Source organism: Alligator sinensis, unplaced genomic scaffold, assembly GCF_000455745.1.
Source record: "Alligator sinensis unplaced genomic scaffold, ASM45574v1 scaffold489_1, whole genome shotgun sequence".
Classification (NCBI taxonomy): domain Eukaryota; kingdom Metazoa; phylum Chordata; order Crocodylia; family Alligatoridae; genus Alligator; species Alligator sinensis.
The window spans coordinates 3165441-3176178 of record NW_005841901.1 but is presented as its reverse complement, the minus strand read 5'-3'; the positions used below and the strand labels follow the sequence as shown (position 1 = coordinate 3176178).

At 39.7% G+C, this 10738-nt stretch overlaps 1 protein-coding gene across 4 annotated transcripts in view; it reads left to right on the top strand.

Moving 5' to 3' along the window:
- RMDN2 (regulator of microtubule dynamics 2) overlaps positions 1-10738 on the top strand; it is a 67134-nt gene that overhangs the window by 32849 nt on the left and 23547 nt on the right. For 3 of the 4 annotated variants that reach the window (XM_025197630.1, XM_025197629.1, XM_006018431.3), the window contains exon 7: positions 1337-1414. In XM_025197630.1, the coding sequence (XP_025053415.1) occupies positions 1337-1414 (78 nt within the window). Of the gene's footprint in view, positions 1-1336; positions 1572-10738 lie in introns of those variants that run through there. The other variant, XM_025197631.1, reaches the window with a different exon arrangement.

The window sequence follows — 10738 nt, the reverse complement described above, 5'->3', positions numbered from 1 at the left end:
GCTGAATGAGTGCATCTACATGCTCTCAACATATGCATAAAATCTTCACCCTTTGGGTGATTAATTTGAACATAACAGAATATCCCCCTGTACAAAAGCTTTCTTTAGGTATATGCGTTACATTGCAAATAGCAACCCTTCCAATTAACACCACACACGTTTATGTCAATAAGGTAGATTGTGTCAATGAAGTTGCTTCCTGTAGGCAAAATGACTAATTACCTACATAAAAAATATATTATTTAGGTTTGGACTTGGAATGCCATGAAGTACTGTCATTCTAATACAAATCTCATTCCAAGGGCTTTCCTTTCTTAACAGTGGCAAGTAAATTAAGCCCATAATGTTTGGAGATATAGTTAATGGAGAGAGGAAAGGAATAGATTGTAACAAAATACAGTTTACAAGACAACATTTAAAACGGAAATAAATACTGCAGTTGTAAACACAGTTCACAAAGAATCTCAAATGTTAGCAGCAAAATTTTCTGTGCTGTTTTTCTTCTGAGGCATAATTGGCTAAAATTACATGAATAACAGAAATATGGGGATTACAGTAAATAATAGATTGAACAATATTTATTTAAATAATTTGCATACAACTAGATGAAATAGGTAGATCATAGATCTACAAGTCCACATGAACAGTTCAGTTAAAATTAGTGTAGTTTATGCTGGTATGTTACTGGTTGACTTCCTTAAAAAGAAATAGTAGAAAAGAGAAATTTATAGGATCTCATAATTGAATTATTTTGGGAAGAAAATGATAAATCGGGTCGCAAAAGAATTTCATTAATTATGACAAAGAAAGAGAAAAAAATGACCTGGGTTTGAAGGAAACACCTTATTTATTTATTTATTGTCCTTACACATCCTTACACCTCTTCTCAAATGCAACACTTCAAGGGTTGGTCATAAGTGTATGATAACTATAAAGAAAAAAGGGAGTTTTCTCACTGGGTTGTTATAGTTAAATTTTGTAATACAAATATAACTATAGTTTACATTCAGTAGTTTGGGGTAAGTCTACTTATTTTATTCTGTTATAAAGAACTTGCTATTTGGTAGACATCGGATTGTGTCCTAATTGCACAAACCCTAGTAAGTTATATGCAGTCATTAAATTACTGCTTTTGTGACATTATTCTCCAAGCAAAAGCTTTTACCAATTAAAATATTTACATATTATTAGAACAAAACTGTAGTAAAAGCAGTCACGTAAGGGAATTTCAATAAATCTTCCCGATTTGCAAGGCAGTTTTAAAGAATTTGAAGACAACTGCCAAAGAGAAGTGAATGGCCAAAGTAACATTATCTTTTGATCTTCTTTTTAATAGGAACATCTGGACAAAGCAATCGAACTTAAGCCTCAAGATCCCTTTTTATATTACCTAAATGGAAGGTGGTGCTATTCTGTAAGTTGTTTTGTATATCAGACCTTTGACCTAAGTGTATTGAAACATGATTGTACGGTTTAAATGGAATAACTGGACCTGAGACAAATGACACATTTATTGAAGTATAAACTTTAACATTTTCAATAAAGTATTGCAGTATATGCATCATGAAATAATTTACGTGATTATTACATGAATACAGTCAGTTATTTCTTCCTATCATTATTACATATGATAAATGTACTCCCTTGCACTCCCTAATTTTCTTTTATAGTAAGAATATTGGTGAAATTCCTACTAAGATTTTTTTGCCTTTGTTCCTCATCAGTAAAATGGGAATAACGATATATCTTTATCTCACAAGGGTCTTGTGAAGTCATGAATTAAAGAACCTGAGGCACTAGTGATGGGGCTATAAAAATAAGGCTTTTTAGTGGAGAAAGATAGTTAGCTGTGTTAATCTAAATTCAGGCAGAAGGCAGAGCAAGGCAGCAGCTTAGAGACTAACTGCTTCAGAAAGATATTTAAGCTTCTGTAGGTGACAGCCTATTTTGTCAAATGCTATGGACTTCCAGAAAGCAGGATTTCCATATAGAAGGGAATTTAAATATGAAGGATAGGGGGAGGGAGCACTGCTGAGAGAGAGGAAAGTGGGTTGAGTAGGTCAACAGGGGTAAACAAGGCAGCAAGGGACTTAGGGGTTAAAAAGGCTAGTTCAGGTAATGGGGTAAAAAATCTATAATTTCTGTTGACATCATGTTTAACACAGTCCAGTCTGTGGATGATTTCTTGTTCCACAGTTCCATGTTCAAGTCAGTTTTTAAGTTTTGTTCTTTAAGAATGGCTGCTCTAAAGTGAGTAGGCTCTTGGCTATGTACAGTAACAGCTGTGTTATCCAGCATTTTACTAACCAGAATACTCTATTAACTGGTACCGTGCCACTTTCAAAAGTGGCAGCAAGGCACAGAGGCAGGGAGCAGAACCCAGCCCGCAGCTGCAGCCTACCCTTGCCCCGTGCACAGATAAAAGACAGTAGATCAAAAGAAATTTACCTGTGCTGCAGCAGCCTGTGGCTGGGCTGCCCTGGTGTTTGGGTGGGGGCTGAGCCCCAGTAGCCTCCCCACCCTATATATATCTGCCATTGGGATTCGTGTTTTCGTGACTATTCTGTTTCATTGCAAAATGTAATCCTACTTTTATGGCATCCAATATAGCATCAAAAAGCAAAGGTGAAAAGTGAAAAAGAGTTGTGTTGATATTAACGCAGAAAATAGACATTTTTAGAGGTCTAGAAAAAGGTGAGAACCATAATGTTCTGATGAAAGAATTCAGTGTTGGATCGTCAACGATATACAATATCAAGGCTCAAAAGGAACAATTGCTCAAATTCATCCCTAGTTCTGAGACAAGTAAAGCTCTTGAAGTATGCTGTACTCTACATAAGCCTAAATTAAAACAGCTTGATAGTGTTTTATATGAATGGTTTTCATTAAAACGATCAAACGGTGCCCCTATCTCTGGCCTATGCTTATTGAAAAGGTGAAAGATATCTACAAGCAAATGGATTTGACTGAACCCTGCACATTTTCGACAGGATGGCTTTCATGTTTTAAACTTTGTCATGGCATTAGAAGGCTAGATGTGTCTCGTGAAATAAATTTAGCTGACCATGAAGCTGCTGAAAAATATTGTGATTTTTTTTTTTTAACAAACTAGTTGCTGAGCATGATCTATCCCCTGACCGAATCTACAACACAAATGAAACTAGCCTATTTTGGCAATGTTTGCCAAATTCCACCCTTGCTAGTGGTGGTGAGTCTAGTGCTTTTGGTTTCAAGCTGAATAAAGACTGAATAAATGTGCTTACATGTGCTAATGCAGGAGGCATACATAAAGTGAAACTATTGGTGGTTGGAAAATTTAATCATCCTAGAGCTTTTAAGGGTATTACACATTTACCTGTTGTTTACAAAGCCCAAACTAATGCATGGATGGACAAAGAATTTTTTATGACTGGTTTTATCATGGTTTTTATACCCTGAGTGAAAGAACATTTTAGAAAATTTGGAAAACGTGAAGATAGCAAAGCTATTCTGCTATTAGACAATTGTCAAGCTCGCCTTCCTGAATGTGAGTTAGTGTCAGGTAATATAGAGGCTGTGAGCTATGGGACTCTTCAGCCTGGACAAGTGCAGGCCCATGGGTGACTTGGTGGCAGTCTATAAGTACATTAAGAGGTGTGCATCAGGATCTGGGGGAATGCCTGTTAACCAGACTGCCCCAAGGGATGACAAGGTCAAATGGTCACAAACTCCTGTAAGACCGTTGGACATAAGGAAAAACTTCTTTACTGTCCAAGCCCCCAAGGCCTGGAACAGACTCCTCCCCCCTCCCCCCAGCCCCACAGGTGGTACAAGCACCTACTCTGGACACTTTTAAGAAATATTTGTGTGCTTATCTTGCTGGGATCCTTTGACCCTAGCTGACTTCCTGCCCCTTGGACAGGGGGTTGGACCCGATGATCTTATGAGGTCCCTTCCAGCCCTAATGTCTATGAAATCTATTAAATCTACCTGCCTGCCAATGTTACTTCACTAATTCAACCAATGAACCAGGGCATTATCCAGAATATGAAGTGTTATTACCAAAGAGATTTTCTGAGAAAGTTCATCAATCATGAAGGCGCTATCCAGAACTTTCAATCTCTTTATAACATAAAAGATGCAATTTTTAATGTTGCTTGTGCCTGGAATTCTGTAAAAAGTGAAACATTAAGGAGGGCTTAGAGAAAATTGTGGCCTGGTGTTTTGTTTGCAGAAGGGTCTTCTGATGAAGCAGACTTTGAAGGTTTTAATGTGAGACATAGAAAAAAATGTAATAGCTCAAATTCTTGAAGTGGTGAAGGATACTCCTGCTACAAACCCAGTCAACAAGCTTAAAAAAGCGAGATAGAAGAGTGGGTTGAAGCTGACAAGGAATTTGAAGTTACACATGTTTTTAGTGATGCAGAAATAATAGAGTGTGTTGTGAATCCTGAAAAGTCTACGGTCACTGAAAAAGATTCTGAAGAAGAATACTTTGGTGAAGAGGAGAAAATATCTTGGGCTAATGCTGCTTCCTGTGTTGACAACTTCATTAAATTTGCTGAAAGGCAAAGTTGTTATTCTGCACAGGAGGTTATGCAGTTACACATTATTCACTCTAATTTCATGCAGAAAAGGCAGGCAGCAAGTAGGCAAGCAAATATCAGGGATTTATTAAAAAAAGCTTCCAGGGCTTGTCATAAAACCACTACAGAATCAGCCCCATCACCATCACCTTCTACATCTACAATTTATGTTGATGACTTTGAGGCACTGCAAGATCCCCAAGTGCCTCTTGAATGTCCAAAGAGACAGTAAATTATGTACAGTAGAGTAATGTAAATAGTTTTAGTTATAAGTGTAGTATTAAGTGTCCTGTACTTTTCAGTGATCTTGGTGTATGCCATGCGCTGCCAATAGTGTACTGCATGTAACTTTAGTGTACTGTACTGTACATCACTGCCCCAGGATTTCTCTTCATTCCAGTGCTGGTTTACTACTACTTGATTGGTGAGTACTTGTATACTGTTTTATTCTTTATACAGTATATTATACTGTCATGTATTGTACACTAATTCTTTGAAAATTTGCACTACAAGTATGGTACTGTCTTCTTTGATAGGTATAACTCTCAGATAAGCAGATTTTTTTAGATAACCGGCACCCTCCTTACCCCACTCATGCCAGATAACAAAGCTTTTACTGTACTAGTTCAGTGGTGCTCCACCTTTTCCCCCCATGGACTAGATGGACAGTGTCCTATCTGCCCATGGGCCAAATTCAACCATTTCTCCCCATCTGATGTCTGAGGTGGATGTGATGGGCACCATTCGGCCACATGGAGAGGGATGGGAGGCAGCCCAGTCCCAAGCTAGCCCTTCAGGGGAAAAGGGTGTCACTTATCCCCATGGGAAAAGGGGAGTGGCCCTTCCCTGCAGAGGGTTAAGGGGCGCATCCCAGCTCTGACAGGCTATGCGGGACTTGAGATTTGGGAATTTGGTGGGGTGGGGAGGGTGGCCATATTAATGGCAATTGCTTTTCTGCCACCAAATTTCCTAACCTAGGGGGAGCCCCGCAGGCTAGATGCCAAGACACATTTGGCCTGTGGGCTGGAGGTTGTGCATCCCTGGACTTGTTAGTCTGTAAGGTGCTCCCCTGCCTGTCTTATGCCATATTTTTAGTAAACTCCATGGCAGAAATTGCACAAGGGCAGGGAAAAAACAATTCATGGAAAGTTTGCTAAATGCTTCAGTTTTCATACATCAACATAATTAAGAGTTTCTAAATAATGAGTAATTTGTTACTAAGATCCTGACCAGTACTTATACATATAAAGTTCAAATAACTGCATACTAACAAATTGAGTATTAATTTATTATTAATTTATTTTATGCAACAGAGAACGGTCACACTTGCAATTAGTTTTCTTTGATTATGAAACATTTTTGTATAGCAAGGTTGGCATCCTCGATTTCAAGCCTGGTGTCTTTATGTTTAAAAAAAAAAAAAAATAGCCCCTCTGCATGTGTCTACACATTCATTAATATGATGTAATTATGACACATTAAGTTTAGTACCTGTTGTAACAACTTAATGTGCCATAATCAGCACTACTGCTCATTAGCACAGATGAACGCTTTTTATGTGACACTTAATGCCTGTTGGACTGATCTACTGCACATTAGTACAGTTTTTGTCAGCTGCCCTAATGCACGGGAGAATTAATCCAATGGGCATTAAGCATCTCATGTAGATGCACTCTCTCAGCGTGCTCTGAAAATAATTGCGGCAGGTTGATCAAAGTTCATAGCATCGTGCATGAAAGTTTCAATTTCTTGCTGCATCAGTAGGAGCTTTCTTGACTAACACATTTTTGTTTGTTTGACTGTAAAATTATTAATGTTTACAAATGCTTTTCTCCATATACCATCAACTAAGCTGATCAAATATGCTGTGTAGTTTATGTGCATTGCCGTCTGAAACAGTGCTTCATGATTTTGTTGCCATGCTTCTGTCATATATACCAAGTTTCCGAAATCTTTCCATCACACTAGACTCACTGTTGTCATGTTTGCAGTTTCTTAAAAAATGCAGTCTTGTAGAAGAGATTTTGTTCCAAACTTTTCTTCCTTAGTTAAGCGTCTGAATGTGAATAACATGGCAATTTTACAATTCTTAGGTCTTAGGTGCTGAAGATTGATAGTGGTTTTCAACGTCTGTTATTTTATCTGTAACACTGACGCTGCACAACATGCTGCCCCTTTTTCAAGGTGAATCTCCCTTGAATAAGTTTAATAGTTCTGTTTAGCACTGACAGTTTCTCACTTGGTTCAAACTCGTTATAGCCATTTTTTCCATCTCATTTTCTCCTCAGTGGCATTTTTCAGTTTCCTTTTCAGCAACAAATCTTACTGACTAAAATAGATTGCTACACATGCATATTGCATGCTTGCAACAGCTAACTAGTTATTTTTTTATTGAGTGGTAGGTCCACTGCCTGGAATTGACATCAACACATCACAGGACTGGCCTTTTTAAAAAATGCATCCCATGTATTTTAGAACATAACATAAGTGCCATACTAGGTTATACCCATGGTCCATGTAGCCCAGTATCCCATCTCCGAGAGCGGCAGAAGTAGATGCTATACAGGGAGAGCATTGAACCATATAGAGAGAGAGAGTGATCTATCCCCTATTCAATACCCATCCTGGCATCCACGGTTATTGGTTTAGTGATGTCAGAGGAAGCATCTCCAACCATTCTGTTCAATAGCCATTAATAGATCTATCATCTATGAATGTATCCAGTCCCTTTTTGAACATGGCTATGCTGTCTGCTACCACCAACTCCTGTGGCAATGAATTCAACAAGTTAACTATGTATTGCATAAAGATGTACTTTCTATGGCCACAGAAGTTTCCTTTCACTGCTTATGTAGGGTTATGGGACTCTATCATTATCTTATAGCAGTACTTTTCTGGCCAGCAAACTGAACAAATTATCAGTGAACTAAGAAAATGTAGACATGACATTCAGTGTTTCCAGTGTTGTAACTTTATTTTTAGTTTATTTTTTGAATGACAGTTTCCTTTGCCTGTTATCATATTGTTTTCCCAGCTAAGTTGTTTCAAAATGCAAACGTAATACAAAATGAAGTCACATGGTGAGGATTTTTGATGCCTGAATGTTACGCTCAAACACCTGTCTGTGCACACCTTCAGCAAAGTCACATGGAGTTGTGGGGTTGTTCAGCCAGCTGTGAGGTTAGGTTTTGGTTCTGAATACCACTTTTTGTTTTCTATATTTTAAATGTGGGTCTATTGTGAAAGGCATCTATGTGCTTATGCCAGCTTATTACACAGCATTTGTGGTCTCTGAGCCAGCTATTCGGTTTAGTTCCCTTGACTTAAGTGGAGCTATGCTGATTTATATCAGCTTGAGGACCTGGCTGTCTGTGGGTATATTCAGCAATAGCAACTCACTTTACTGACCAAAAATCAGTTTTTGTTCCATTTTATTTGTTACTACTGCAGATACAACAGAGTTGTAAGTAAGTGAGTTGGATTCTGTTCTGGCTCACACATCATCATCATCATCAGATTTGTTAACAGTTGCACATGCAGAGTTACTTTTTCAATGAGCTTTCAGAATGTAAGTATAGCTAAAGATCAGTGGGAGGTGAGATGGTGTGAGTCTTATAGGTGTGAGTACAAGTGAAATGTTGCATGTAGGATATCTTCTGACTCTGTTTTTCCTAACTCCATCCTTTTTAAGTGACATATGCTTGCGCTGCATTGAAAGAAAATTTGAGAGAATTATGCTTATGACTCCAAAAGTAAAAATTGTACATTTCAGATCATTTAAGTTTCAACTTCTTTGTTTTCATGTTGTGACAATGGCTGTGTACACATGTTCAAATGATCTGGGAGAATCTTCTTATTTTGCATGGCTTTAGGAGCAAGAGCTATATGGGAGAATCACCCCAGGTTTGTTTTCGTGATAGAAAAACTTATCTGTGGAGTCCTGAGCAGGCATTTGAATGCTGAGCCCCTGAAGAACAGAGAGCTTGCAGTATTGATTCTGCACAACCAGAGGGCCCTTGTGCACACATTTTAATATGCTCTGTAGGCTCCATCCATGTACCTGGAAACAGATGGCAGCAGTGCACAGGGAAGCCCTAATTGGCTGCCCCAAACTGCTCAAGGTCAGCCTGTGTCTCCCTGCAGCATAATGTAGAGACTTTGAAGGGGGCGGGTTCTGCTCTCTACTCAGCTGGAACAATAGGCTGTGTCCAGATGAGCAAGCACATGCTTGTTTCAGCATCTCAAAGCAGTTTGAGATGCTGAAAAAGGCATGCTAGGAATGAAAAAATGTTCCCTAAATTTGATACTGGGAAATCCCTGTATAAAAAAACAACATGGGGGAAAAAGAAGCGGCGCAAGGCACCCTAAAGCAGCCGGAGGCTGGGTGCTCCATAGAGCTGTGCTAGCACCTGCCAGGGTATCTATATGGCTGTCTTGTGCCCCTGCTGCCCCAGCACGCTGCCTCAGCATGCTGGGGGACACAGGAATGCAGCAAGGCTGCAGCAGTGAATTGACCCAGGCACTGTCCCAGGTAAGTAAGGATGTGTAGTTTCTGGGGTGGGGTTGTGGGCAGTGTTATGGGGTTTATGGGGGGACTAGAGGGGGAGCTGCCACATGCCCATCCCATGTGGTGCACAGCCCCTGGGCACTGGCAGCAGCAGCCAGCCAGGCTGTCACGGCATTCATGGCTCACTGCAGGCCATGCCACACTGCGCTGTGTGACTTGGAGTCTGCACATGGCGAATGGAGCTGGCCTGGCCCACCCTGCTACTACGTACCTTTGTACAGGAGCCACACACGGTGGCAGGAGCTGTGCGCCTTTGGACAGGACCAGGACGCAAGCAGGGCAGGCCAGGCTGTGTCAGGATGGCTCCATTTGCCATGTGCAGACCCTGGACCAGGCAGCGCTGCACCACTGCGGGGCTGTGCCTGCAATGGGCCATCAATTCTATGACTTCCCAGCTGGCTGCTGCTGCCAGCACCTGGGGGCTGTGCAGGGAGGAGGGGAGGGGCGGGTATGTGGCAGCCCCCCCAAACCAAGAATTTTGGTTTATGATTGATTTATACTAATTTTCTATTCTTATACAAGTATTGTATTCTTGTTATGTGCTTCTGGAAGATAAGCAAACAGTACATTGTGCTTTTTCATAAAGTTTTTTAGCACTCCAGTGAAGTAAAGCAGCTATAAATCTGGCCAAGTATCTGATTAAGATGTCTGTTTTGGCTGCATGGCCTTACAGGATTGGTACACAACAGTCAGAGCAGACCAGTAAAACAACTGTGATGTTAACAGTTAAAATGTTTTGTTTTTCATATTTGCAAAATTTATACTGTAGAACAGATTCATTGTTGGTTACAGTGACTGATTTCAGTGGACCTATGTCAGGGCTGACTTAGTTACTTTTCCTGTAGTCTGTAAGCCTCTTCCCCTTATTCAGTGGTAAGTAAAAGCCTGAGGAGTTTAGTCAAATAAATAGGTAAATACATATGCAGACTATGGCATTTTCTCAACTCATAGGCTGGCAAAAGTGAGAGTATTTGGTTTGGAAGCTTGTTAGTTTAAAACCAGGCTGCTGTCCAGTTGCTTAATTTCTGCCAGGAGTCCCAAAGCATTACACAATTACATATTCCATTTCATATTGATTTACTTCAGTTTAAAAAAAAATCCTCTGAGGATATTTAAGTGGGTGACATGACAATTTGCTGAAATTGGATTTGTTTTAAATTTATGGAAGATGCATCCTTATTGTGTGTAGTTAGCTATTACGAAGGAGGCATGAGGGGGAGGAAATTCTTTAAAGATGCAAATCACTTCTGCTCTGAATTTTCAAATGGAATGGTTTTGTTGCCTTAGTACCCATTACCTAGTATTTGAAAAAGAATGTTAACAGACACTGTTTCCATTTCATTTAAAACAATAACAACCAAAAAAACCACAATATCCCCTAGCATGTTAATATTTTAACTTATATCATTAAATTTGGCTACTCCTGGACCTTTTGCTTTTCTTATATAGCCACAAAATCTCTAGCAGAAAGCCAGGGTCTATTCCCCTTTTCCTTGAGAGATCACACGTATAAGTTTGTTGGCTGCCAGCTTCTCTGACAGTAGCAGCAGTAGTGCATGGGTAACTCCGACAGTAACAGATCTTAGTATCCTTAATGTCCTGCTGA